Source organism: Patella vulgata, chromosome 2, assembly GCF_932274485.2.
Source record: "Patella vulgata chromosome 2, xgPatVulg1.2, whole genome shotgun sequence".
Classification (NCBI taxonomy): domain Eukaryota; kingdom Metazoa; phylum Mollusca; class Gastropoda; family Patellidae; genus Patella; species Patella vulgata.
In genome coordinates this window covers 80,644,021-80,657,681 of record NC_065880.2, presented here as the reverse complement: position 1 = coordinate 80,657,681, position 13,661 = coordinate 80,644,021, and the positions used below count along the sequence as shown (strand labels likewise).

Genomic DNA, 13,661 nt, shown 5'->3' with positions numbered 1-13,661 from the left:
TAGTTTAATTATGTGCGACTTACCTTCTTCATTAATTAAGAATTCAAAACCATTTTTATTAAATATATGTAAATTATCTGCAAGAATAGTTTCATTACTGGCTGTTAGTTCTAAACATTGGGGTCTGAAATAAATAACATTACTAGCTGTTAGTCTGAAATAAATAACATTACTTGCTGTTAGTCCGAAATAAATAAAATTACTAGCTCTTAGTCTGAAATAAGTAACATTACTTGCTGTAAGGCTGAAATAAGTAACATTACTTGCTGTAAGGCTGAAAAAAAAAAATAACATTTCTTGTTGTTAGTCTGAAATAAATAACATTACTTGCTGTAAGTACAAAATAAATGACATTACTTGTTGTTAGTCTGAAATTAAATACCATTACTTGCTGTTAGTACAAAATAAATAATTACTAGCTGTTAGTCTGAAATAAATAACATTGCTTTCTGTTAGTCTGAAGTAAATAACATTACTTATTGTTAGTCTGAAATAAATAACATTGCTTGCTGTTAGTATGAGATTACTAGCTGTTAGTCTGACATAAATAACATTACTTGCTGTAAGTCTAAAATAAATAACATTACTTGCTGCAAGTCCAAAATAAATAACATTACTTGCTGTTAGTCTGAAATAAATAACATCACTTGCTGTAAGTCCACAATAAATAACATTACTAGCTGTAAGTCTGAAATAAAAAACATTACTTGCTGTTAGTCTGAAATAAATAAAATTACTAGCTCTTAGTCTGAAATAAATAACATTAATAACATCTCTAGTTGTTAGTGGGAAATAAATAACATTACTTGCGGTTAGTCTGAAATAAATAACATTACTTGCTGTAAGTCCGCAATAAATAACATTACTAGCTGTAAGTCTGAAATAAAAAACATTACTTGCTGTTAGTCTGAAATAAATAAATTACTAGCTCTGTTAGTCTGACATAAATAACATTACTTGCTGTAAGTCTAAAATAAATAACATTACTTGCTGCAAGTCCAAAATAAATAACATTACTTGCTGTTAGTCTGAAATAAATAACATCACTTGCTGTAAGTCCGCAATAAATAACATTACTAGCTGTAAGTCTGAAATAAAAAACATTACTTGCTGTTAGTCTGAAATAAATAAAATTACTAGCTCTTAGTCTGAAATAAATAACATTAATAACATCTCTAGTTGTTAGTGGGAAATAAATAACATTACTTGCTGTTAGTCTGAAATAAATAACATTACTTGCTGTAAGTCCGCAATAAATAACATTACTAGCTGTAAGTCTGAAATAAAAAACATTACTTGCTGTTAGTCTGAAATAAATAAATTACTAGCTCTTAGTCTGAAATAAATAACATTAATAACATCTCTAGTTGTTAGTGGGAAATAAATAACATTACTTGCTGTTAGTCTGAAATAAATATCATCACTTGCTGCAAGTCCGAAATAAATAACATTACTAGCTTTTAGTCTGAAATAATAAATACTTACTGTATGAGTTTTTGACTCTGTAATGTTGTATTTTTCTGTAACATCTCAAAGTTATATTTTTCATCCGTGGCATGTTGATCAACAATAAATAAATCGTCACCATGTTTAGTTATAATAAAACCTAAATTAAACTAGAATAAACAAAACATCTATTACATACCAATATGGATTAAAGCTGAATGGTTAACATGCATTGAATCAGAAGGTCTGTCATTGAGTCAAGAGGCGTGATTTTGATTCGTCGATTGTACGTGACAAGGTTTAGGGTTGCCTGTCCACCGCTAAAGACCCCTATGCTAGTTCCAAAATGACCTAGTTTGTGTCGAGTGGACGTTACACCCAATTCCTCTTTCTCAACTAGAATCCGTCACTCGAGTAGTAAACATTTGTTGAATGTGACGAAAACAAATTGAAAAATATTTGAATCAAAAACTTATCGATCGACAAAATCAACATTATGGACTTCTTTTCCTGAGCATGTTAGACTTTCTCCACCCTAATTTGTTTTTAAATACTGCTTAAAAACATGGCTGTTTAAATGCTACAACAGAGAGCAATATAAATGTGCTTCAAGCAGTTTTAAAAAAACACAAAAAAACCCACAAAACCCTTATTTTTATTGACCAATCATACTAACCTGACCCAATATTTCCATCTGTGAAAACATTTCTTTCCTAAAATCAGAAAACCATAATTAATGAAATGAAATGGGGTTTAATGTCCTACAGATCTGCTCCAACTGGGCTAATGAAGAAAGGCATACGCCATACAGTGTGATATGAGGAAAATTTTGCCCCGACAGCAGCGCTACGAACTATTCTTATATCGAATTCCAATTGTCAATGGATCTTTAATGTGCATGCCAATGTATGTGGTTAAGGTGCTGGCTCGCTAGCCTGGAGGTCGGGTGTTTGATCCCTGCATTGGTCGAGAAAGTTCATCTGGATTATCCGACGTGGTTTCCCCTTGTCAGTGGTGCAGAACGGAGGGCCTGACAAGAACAGCTGTCTAGTCCTTTGGATGATACGAAAAACCAAGGTCCCGTGTATACATTGGAATGCACGTAAAAGATCCCTTGGCAGTTGGAATTTGATATAAGAGTAGGCGATAGTGCCGCTGCCCGGGCAAAATTTCCCTCATAGCACACTGTATGGCGTATGCCCGTCTTCATTAGCCCAGTATAGGTGCAGAACAGTAGGACGTTAAACCCCATTTCATTTTCATTTCATCCCATCCAAATAACTAGGCAGCTGTCCTTGTCAGAAACCCAAACCATAACTAGCTTTTAAACCCAACATTATTGTAATGAAATGAAATGAGGTTTAATACATCTTACATTTTTATGCTAATGAAGACAGACATATCCCATACTATGTGCTTTGAGGGAAAATTTGCCAGGATAGCTGCGTTCCCATGAAATAATCATTTTTTATCGTGTATAATGTAACAATATCTAGCAGTGCTGTTTCAAATAATAATTTACATAAAATAATATTTCGTGTCTCAAGTCTTTTGACGTCAAGTTCCAAGTGTTTTCAACATTAAAAAGTCTAATTAAGTAATATATAATTACAATTCAATCTGATTAAAATATAGATCTATATTTCGTTTCATTTTTTTTTTTATACTTTCGATGGTCTCTTAGTACATGAAAATCTGACCGGTTGTAGTGGAAGGTCGTGTCAGGGGTCATACGAGCGGCTTTTGACATCAATTAATCTATCAGCGTTGACCTTTCCAGTGATTTAACCACATTTCTGTGTGCGCAGCACGCCAAAAACTTGCCTTACATAAATTAGAACACAGGTAATATAACAACTCTTCCAGATCCTAGTGTAGTAAAGACAAGTAAAACAAAATTTTGAACTATAAAAAATGAAACGAAATATGATCTGTGTTTTAATTCGATTGATGATAATCATACTTGATCTCTCTTTTAAGTTCGTCTTCTGCTGACTGATTATCTGTGGGTGAAATCTTGGCTCGAAAACTTCGACAGAAACTGGTACTTTGTTTATCATCTGTAAAACAATTTGTAATCTTTGTAAAATAGTTTTAATCTGCCCTTTATATAATCACGTTTCTCCTGAATTGACAAATCTGCGAATTTTAAGTTTTAAGAGAGAGAGAGAAATGGTGTTTAAAGTCCATTCGACACAAACTAGGTCATTTTGGAACTAAAAAATGGTGTATTTTTATTTCAATAATTCGCTTGTGCTTAGGGATCTGTAGCAGTGGGAGGAAACTGGAGGACCCAGAGAAACCCCATGAGGTTGGACAGGCAACCCTACTCCTTGTCTCACACAACCAGGGAATCAAAACCATGGCAAATGACACAATGACAGACCTTATGATACAACGCGAATGCGCTAAGCATTTGGCCATCCAACCCTGCTTTATGTTTTGAGAAAAAAGCATTTGAAATCTGCATTCTGTTATTATCTCTGTGGCCGTCAAACAAGACTATTCATTTGTGATTTTATATTTCATACCCGCGCATCAGGACTATAACTAACATTATCAAACCAGTTTAGTTGATTGTTATTGATAAGGGTCAAAGTTCATGACAGTCACAATCGTCATTTTTTTCGAAAAAAAGAAAATGGTATGGTTCACATTTGTCCCAATTCATCACTTTGTAAGATCAAAAAAAAGTATGTTTTATCATGGACAGTATATGGAATTCTAATCATATCCGTCATATTCGTCGATAGAGGAGAATATTTTATCCAAAATTTCAAAAATTTGACATAAGTTCAAATTTTATGAATAATATACCTACCTGATATATGTACACATGAATTATCGTTCCTTACGCTAAAACTCGCACTTTCCGGTACTAGACCAATCGAGTCTACCGGAAGTAGTAAACATGCGCACGCACCAGATCACATGATCCCATGCACATGTCAGTTCATTCGAGGCGCTTACAAATCGCCCTTGAGAAACTGATTCTGCAATTAGGGGAAGGATGGGAGGGTTCGTACATATATCAGGTAGGTATATTATTCATAAAATTTGAACTTATGTCAAATTTTTGAATTTTATTTCTTAATATCCTACCTGATATATGTACATATGAATTATTCCTAGATTCCCCAAGCATTACATGAATGGAGGTGGGATTCAGATCAGTGTAGCTCAAATACTTTCTGATTTATATATATATATATCTTGTGATAACAACGAACACAAGTTCAATGTTGTATAAAAAATTACATACCTCCTGAAAAACTCGCCGGGATTTCTTATATATATCCACTAGACTTTAGCAGACTTTCTAAAAACCATCACCTCATGAACACAAACCATTACTCGGTTTGCAAGAAATCAACATTTACATCTTGTAAAAAAAACTTTATAAATGTATTTTCCTGGGTCCAGTCAGCACTTTCCATGATACTTTTCATGGAAGAACCTTTGAATAGAGCCCAGGAAGCTCCCAGTGCCCTAGTAGAATGTCCCCGCACAGCTGGCACTATATCTCCTTTATAGGCTTGTCGTATCACATTTACAATCCATCTAGACACTGTCTGTGTCGAAACTGGTAAATGTGGCTTATTTACGCATAAAAACATCTTAGTTTGATCTCTTCCATTTTGTTCTCGAAAAGGTTCTGTCATCTTTAAGTAGATTGCCATAGCTCTTTTCGGATCTAATAGCTTGTTATCTGGAAAAGATGGTATATAAATTTTTGGGTTAAAGTGTGATGCTCGATCTTGTTTTGAAAGACCTTGACGAATAAACGTAACTCCATGGGCTTGAATATTGACATTTCCTTTTCCCAATCTAAGAGATTGTAGGTCGCCACATCTCCTGAATGAAGTTATAGCAAATAAGAAAACTGTCTTCCATGTAACATATTTTAACTTAGATTTACGCATGGGCTCGAAAGGCGACCTCGTCAACATACTTAGAATTCGGGGTAAATCCCATTCTGGGAGAAGTTTCCGAATTGGTGGCCTTGAATTAAAAATTCCCCTTAGTAAACGGATAATATATGGGTGTTGACCGACTGGAATTCCCTCCACTGGTTGCAACACAGTGGATAGCATGGATCGATAACCAGCAATGGTTCTATAACTTAGATCCTCATCGAACAAGTGTGTCAAGAAATTTGCACAGTGACCTAAATTTGATACATAGGGATCAACTTCCCGTTCACGACACCAGCATACATATTTCCTGAATTTGGACTTGTAACCTTTTTGTGTCCCAGACCTCCATGAGGCTGCCAACAATTTCCTAGTGTTAGCCGAAAATCCTGTTGTTTGAAAACGTCTGTCGACAATCTCCATGCAGTCAATTGAAACAGTTGTGGATTTGGGTGGTACAATTTTGGATTTCCCTGCTCTAGTAATACCTCGAGATTCGGTAACCTCAATGGGGGAGCCACTAACAGTTGTAATAACTGAGGAAACCATACCTGCCTCGGCCAAAACAGAGCAATCAGTATTATTTCGCATTTGAATTTCTGAATATGACGAAGAACTAATGGAATCAAGCTTATTGGAGGGTAAGCATACGCGAACAGATTGCCCCAACAAATTGACAGGGCGTCTATTTCGAAAGCTAGTGGGTGATAAACCCATGCACAAAATATTAGGCACTTGCGGTTCTGGGCTGTAGCAAACAGATCTACTGACGGATAACCCCACGTCTGGAAAATCATTTCGACTACCTCCAGATTCAAAGACCATTCGGTTGACAAAACCTTCCCCCTGCTGAGGCGATCCGCTAATACATTCTCTGCTGATGGCAAGTGCGCCGCCTGAATTGACATGTTGTGACTTAGTGCCAAATTCCAAACTTCCCATGTTTCTTGACATAACTGAGAAGATTTTGTGCCCCCCCTGCTTGTTCAGATAATGAACAACTGTACTGTTGTCCGAGCGTACTAACACATGTTTGTCTGTTAACTCTGTCTGAAAATGTTTGATTGTCAGGTGAACTGCTCTCAGTTCTAACAGATTGATATGTTCTTTTTTCATCATTTCCGACCACAAACCCTGCACAAATCTGTTGTCTAGATGACCTCCCCAACCCCACAGTGAAGCATCTGTAGTTATGGTTACCGAGGTCTGCATTGGCAGTAACGATTGACCCTTTAAAATGTTGGCTTCCTGTAACCACCAATTTACATTTAATCTTAGTTCTGGAGACACAGGAACTTTTACTGACAAACTTATTGTCGACAACTTCCAAACACTCAATAGATGAAACTGAATTGGCCTCATAAACAAACGTGCATTGGCTATCAATTCCAGACATGATGCAATCTTGCCCAAGAGACGGAGATAGTCCCTTGCTGAATCCTGACCCCCCAGAAGGGATTGTACTGATTTGCGTAAACTGTTTGCCCTCTCCAAACTTGGGTAAACCATACCCTGGTTGAACTTTAACAGAGCACCTATGTATGTGATCTCCTGTGAAGGAACTAGTTGAGATTTTTTTATATTTATAATGAAACCTAGTCGAATCAGAAGATCCACCATTTTCCTGCGATCTTTCAATAGATCTGCCTTCTTCTGGTTGACTGACAAGAGATCGTCCAGAAACGCTGCCATTCGAACATTTTGAAAACGAAGGTGCTCCACGACCACTGAGAGAATTTTTGTAAACACTCGAGGGGCGGATGTTGGTCCGAAACACAGAACTTTGAATTGGTATACTCTGTTTTCTACGCAAAACCTTAGATATTTCCTGTGTTCCGGAAAAATCGGTATATGGAGATAAGCATCTTTTAGGTTGATCGAAAAGGCCCAATCTCCTGATTTGACTAGACGTAAAACCTTTTTGAGAGTGTCCATCTTGAAATGTGTCTTCCGGAGATATCGGTTTAATGGCTTCAAATTTATCACAGGTCGGAGTTCCCCGTTCTTTTTGGTTACTAGGAACAACGAACTGTAAAAACCTGAATGGATCTTTTTTTCTGACACTGGCTCTATTGCATTTTTTCCTAAAAGAGATGTGATTTCCTGTCTTATAAGACGTAAACCCTTGGCCGCCACCCGAGTGTGCTTTATGCCAAGAAAAGGCGGAATTTTCAGAAATTCGAGTCTGTAGCCCTCCTGTATGGTTCGTAAGACCCAGCTGTCTGAAGTGATCTCTTGCCATTGTGTCAGAAAAAAAGACAGACGCCCGCCCACAGGTATCTCCGGACGTCTCATCAAAACACTTACTGTGTCATTGGTTAGTAGATCTGGAACCTCTAGTTTCTGAGGCAGAGGTAAATGACGGTTTTCGTCCCTCCTGATAGTCTCTTCGTCCCCTTCGAAATGAGTAGGACTGGCCCCTATTGTATGTCCTCCCTCTTGGTGTTGCTGGAGCCCGAAAAATATGTTCACTATTCAAAGTATTACCTTGGCGATACTGAAAAGTGTTAGAGCGCTTAGCTGATGATGCCTCTGGTATATAATTACTTCTTCTTTTCCTGTTATATAAAACCGGCAAAAGTTCCTGGACGGCTTTCTTCTGCTCTTTTTTGTCTTTCAGAGCCTTCTCCAGGCTAGAACCGAAAACTCCATCCCCTGTAAGAGGGAGATTAAACAAGGTACGTGAGTTCTCTACCTCATAGAGAGAAGAGTCAGTCATGGCCATGCTTCTTCTGATTGCATGGTGAAAGGCACCCACCCTGCCAAATTGATCAAGATTTTTTGTCGACATGGCAAAAATGTTTTGAATTTGATGCATGATTTGTTCTTTGGTGAGTTCACTATCCTGAGACACAAGACCCTGCATAAGTGTACCTAACGCTTGTTGAGTATATAGCTGAATATTTATACCCATTAAAGCTGCTTGTTGCCCTTTATAAGCTAATTTTTCGGCCATCTTATATGGCTGTTGATATAGTGAACGGCCTGACTTAGCAAAAGATGCCGAGGTACCATGTTTTTGAATGAGACATGATTCAACTAATGTGTCCAAGGTTGGTACTTGTAAAAAAATCCTGTCCTCCTCGCATATGGGAAACAATTCAATATTTTCCTCTGAAAAGGCTGTCAAATTAGATGGAGTCGAACACCTCCAACTATGATTAATTACATCTCTTTGAGACTGATCTAGCCTTATACCCGGTTCATTCACAGTGTCCTTTCTTGTTGTGGCGTCAGTGCCAAAGATGGAAAACAATCCTGGACCTTTGGTAGATTTGTCGACATTTACATTAATTCCCTGTTCAAAGGGCAAGACCGGCATATCTTCCTCAGGCTCCGATGAATCAATCCTTTCATCTTGACCGGGTTGAATTGAAAGACAGTCAGAGTCTGAATCTGAATCATGGTAAAAATAATCATTTCCTTTGCTCCTTCTTGAAATGACATCCTGTTTTTTACTTTTAGAATCTTTAGATTCGGTAACCCTGTCGGATCTCGTTTCAGACAGTCCAGGGGAGATAACCGTATTGTTTACATCGGTAGCATTATTTTTGTTCACCATTAGGTCGAACAACCGATCTAGTTTGGACTCCATTTGATCCAACCGACTTTTTGTTTTACTCGATTTCTTCTTCTTTTCTTTTGATAAAGTCAAAGGAATAGAACTATTAGCTGTTCTCGTTTCCTGGATAGTTTCGCCCGTATCAATCGGCGGTTCACTACGAGTTTGCTGACCTCGTTTTTCCCCGTCATTTGTCTTATTTTCAATCATTCTACAAGGACCCGATAAAGGCGCCCTAATATGATTACTTACCGAAGTCGAAGACAAACAACTTGACGAAGATTCCTCTCCATCCGAAACTCTAGCCATAATGGCTTCCAAATTAGAAACACTAAAAAAAAAAACACGTGCGATTTGCAAGCGCCGAGAAAACGAACTGACATGTGCATGGGATCATGTGATCTGGTGCGTGCGCATGTTTACTACTTCCGGTAGACTCGATTGGTCTAGTACCGGAAAGTGTGAGTTTTAGCGTAAGGAACGATAATTCATATGTACATATATCAGGTAGGATATTATGAAATAAAATTCTCATTTCGCCATGGTATAAAAAGGCAAACCCAATAATAAATGAACACATAATCTAAGGGAATCACAGTACGGTAAGGCAAATCATTTTACTCACAAAAAAACAAAATTGGTAATATATACAACTTTAACACCGAATATTAAAGCTTATAAAAACAAATTGTTATCTTCATTCATTGTCTGCAATAACATTCAGAATCGGTCCCGTGTATACATTGGAATGCATGTAAAAGATCCCTTGGCAGTTGGAATTCGATATAAGAGTAGGCGATAGTGCTGCTGCCCGGGCAAAATACTTCATAGCACACTGTATGGCGTATGCCCGTCTTCATTAGCCCAGCATAGGAGCAGAACAGTAGGACGTTAAACCCCATTTCATTTCATTTCAAATAGATACTTGTAGAGAACCGGTACATACACTGATTTATAGAGCAAGAGGTCATGTTTAAACTTTGATAAGCACCAACAGGTGACAATTTTATGGAATACATTTACTAATTATTACTGAGCGACGTTTGGACTAGGTTTCTCTAGTCATTATCATGCAATGAAACAATTCGGTAAGCCGACAATCGTCATTCTGCTAGAACTCAATGGTGTAGACATTTTGATGTTTGTCACTTTATCGTCTGAACAAAAAAGTAGGACATTAAACCCCATTTCATTTTCAAATAAGTTTCAACTATCAAGGCATAAATTATTAGTACTATTAAGAATAAAACCCACGATGTCCAAGGCACTTACTTTTTTGTTTATGTCTGTTTTTCAGCTTTTCAAAACTAAACTGCATTATTTTTTCTCGTTTTTTGGTAACTTGTGGTTTATCCTGAAATAGTTTTAAAACTTTAGATGATATATTTATAGAGAGAGATAGAGAGAGAGAGAGAGAGAATTTCGTGACTGACATATGATACAATTTTATTTCAATAATTTGCTTGCGCGTAGGGGGTTTTAGCTGTGGGAGGAAACCAGAGAATCAGGAGAAAACAAGTGTAGGATCAAAACCACTCCACTTGATAGACCTTATGTTCTAAGGCACATGCATTTGATCAATTGACCACCCAATCACCATTAGTTGTCTTATATTTTATTTACATCTAGTATTAAGAAGTGTTGGCGAATTATATTGATACAGCTGATAACTGTCCGCAACTTCTAGAAAAGGGCTAAAACTAAAAACATGCAAATCTCCAGTACAACACTACCGACCCACTGTTGCTTCAACAATGAAAAGTATCAAGTCTGTTTCGCCAGCACTAAAAAGAAAACACTTATGTATTATTTTTTTAAGTTAACTGTCCCACCATAAACAAATTAACCCTTTCAGTGGTGATCATAAAACAACATACCACATGAGTGATGAGGACATCTCTTTTCTGTGTATCTTCTGATTTCAGTACACTACTTTCACTTTCATCTACAAGACTACTTTCCCTTGCGTCTACAGGCCTACTTTCATTTTTTACATCCAAAGTTCTAGCACCACTATTTGAATGTACATGATTCTTCAAAACATAGCAAGTCTTTAAAGGTGACACCCCTGATTGTAAAACACTATCGTCCATTATTTCTTGAGAAGACACAGACAACGTTTGATTAGATGAGACACTTCCAGAAATACCAGATTCAAAATCTTCCACTGAAGGGGATTCCACAATGCTTGAAGTCCGTGAAATTTTTTGTGAATTAGATTCTGATTCACTAAGAAATGGTAGCTGTAATTCTATGATATTATCCTTGCTGGTTGTTTGAGATGGACTGTCAATAATAATGTTTAAATGTTTTGTATTAGGTGAAGAAGTCAGTGAGTAAGAATCGTCTAAGTTAGTAATTTTCACTGAACTGTCATTCTGTTTTCCATAAGAGAGAAATTGTTTAATGTCAATAGGTGACGGTTTGTCACATGAAAGATCTTCATTAAAACTTGAATTTCTCGATATAAACTGATCTAGACATCTTTCTGAAAAACAGATTAATTTTAAACAATTTATTTCTCTGTTATTTCAATTACTGAGAGAGAGAGAGAGAGAGAGAGAGAGAGAGAGAGAGAGGATTTAATGTCCATTCAACTCACACTAGGTTATTTCGGGACTAACATGCGGTTCAATTGAGATGGAACTATGCCATGTAGTGCACTTTGAATGACTAGACACTGTTCCTGGCAAGTCCCTCTATCCTGAAAACCATGTTGGAAATCCGGTTTCCTCTCACTGCTAATGACCTAGTTTGTGTCCTGTGGATGATACCTTCCCCAAACTCTCTCTCTCCAACCTGGCTAATGAAGATGGACCTATGCCATGCTGTGTGCTTTGAATGATTACACGCTGTTCCTGGCAAGGCCCTCTATCCTGCACGACTGACACAAGAAAACCATGCTGTCCCTGGTAAGGCCCTCTTTCTGCACCACTGACAAGAGGAAATGTTGCTGGACAATTCTGGATCTCAGTGTTTTAAGGAATACGAATATATATATTCTATTTAGAGTTGGGTGTGTGCTTTAGATCATAAGGTCTGTCATTGGTTTCAATCCTAAGCTTGTATGTGACTAGGAGTAGGGTCGTCTGTTCAACACCATGGGTTACCTCCTGTCTCCTCTCACAGCTGCGAATTATCATAAGAAAATTGTACCAAATGTTAAACCCGAAATGACCATGGGTCTCTATCTATCTCCCCTCCTCTCTAGAACACACTGATTGTAATCTCTCCTTGATCTGATTAGTCATAAACATATTGATTCTGTTAAAGAGAGTCTTTTTATTCTTCTGGCCGGTTTTAATTTTAGTTCTCTCCAAATGACACAGGCTAAGATAACATAACTGATTGACAGATTGAAAGTGAGTGATTCTGATCTGCTTTATTCTCAGTCACCCAGAACCTCCTAATCATCTACATACAGAGCTTCTGGGACTGTTGTCAATATTTAACGAAAAGTTCCATTGCCCATGCGTAACTGGGAGTTTTTTTTTGTTTTTTTTTATGTGGTTGATTATCCAGTATCTTTGGCCAAGTCAATCCCACAATTCTTCCATTAATAGGGTGACCCGTGCACTTTACACGGCTAAATGTGCACGCTTCAGTTGCGTGTCTCGAACTGATTTCTGACTACCCCGCACTCGCTTTGAGTCGATAAATAGCCATGGCACGTGCAATTCTCTACAAATATATCAACTATTACAGCCGTAAAAAATCTATTGTTGACGATTTTGAATAGCAGTAAAATTTAGCTTCTTGGTTATTACAGCAGCTTTAGTAATTACGTTTGTTTTATTTTTTAAATTGCTTTATCATTAACTGTACCGTTAAGAGCGGCATTTTTTGGTTTAGTACAAATACTATATCTGAATCACTTTCTTTAGCATGAACATGATACTAGCAGTAGTTTCATTTTACTTTTACAAGTTTCTTAAAACAATTGTTGAGTTGTCTAAAGTGCTTATTTCTAAATTCAATTTCTTGTTCTAGGTTTCTGTTATGTTTCGTAAAAAAGTAGTCTTGATTATCCCGACCTGTCAATCAGACGTAGAATGGTCGATAGACTGGTTAAGCGAGACTAATTTCAAAACAAGGGCACGTAACCTATCTTTTACTCAAAAGTGTCTGGATGTTATGGACGCAACTTGGAACCAGTTTTCAGTCTATTATTTATAGATGATTAATGGTCATAGCTTATTAAGTACAACATGATCGTTTATTTAGTGACTATAATTGTGTGAAACTGATTTGAGGCTTGGCATATATATAAATATTGTGGCGTAATTGACGAGATAATAAAAAAAATAACATATATGTAACCCATAAAAAGAGAAATTTTACAATAATTTTTTTTTTAAGAGTGTTGGATATTGAACTGCCAATGCAATCAAATCGATGTTCTGAAATGGAATTTTTAAATTAATTTTATGGGCGCCAACATCTTGTTTTAAGACTAGTTACCTCCCTTAGACTTTGTTATCATAATCTAGCCAATGACCTATCATTCTCAAATGTTGACAACACATCCAGACTAAAATTCGGAGAATATTTTTTTAGATGATAGAGACTTGGTCCGCTTCGGTTCTATGATTTCAGCTACAAACTTACGTTTCTTTGGACTTTTTTGAGATTTTGGACTGGAATTATTTTCTGGTTGACTAAAAGCACTAGAGAATGACCTCTTTAATCTTGACAACTGACTGGCACTCGATTTCTGTAAAACAAAACATAGACAAGAA

At 36.8% G+C, this 13,661-nt stretch overlaps 1 protein-coding gene across 2 annotated transcripts in view; it reads right to left on the bottom strand.

The window, feature by feature from the left end:
• Nucleotides 1-13,661, bottom strand: part of LOC126809915 (mismatch repair endonuclease PMS2) — a 67,929-nt gene that overhangs the window by 4,116 nt on the left and 50,152 nt on the right. For both annotated transcript variants that reach the window (XM_050534775.2, XM_050534774.2), the window contains 7 exons: nt 13,531-13,636; nt 10,800-11,410; nt 10,195-10,276; nt 3,410-3,506; nt 2,123-2,159; nt 1,486-1,616; nt 24-124 (listed from right to left, as the gene is read on the bottom strand). In XM_050534775.2, coding sequence (XP_050390732.2) covers nt 24-124; nt 1,486-1,616; nt 2,123-2,159; nt 3,410-3,506; nt 10,195-10,276; nt 10,800-11,410; nt 13,531-13,636 — 1,165 coding nt within the window. The remainder of the gene's footprint in view (nt 1-23; nt 125-1,485; nt 1,617-2,122; nt 2,160-3,409; nt 3,507-10,194; nt 10,277-10,799; nt 11,411-13,530; nt 13,637-13,661) is intronic.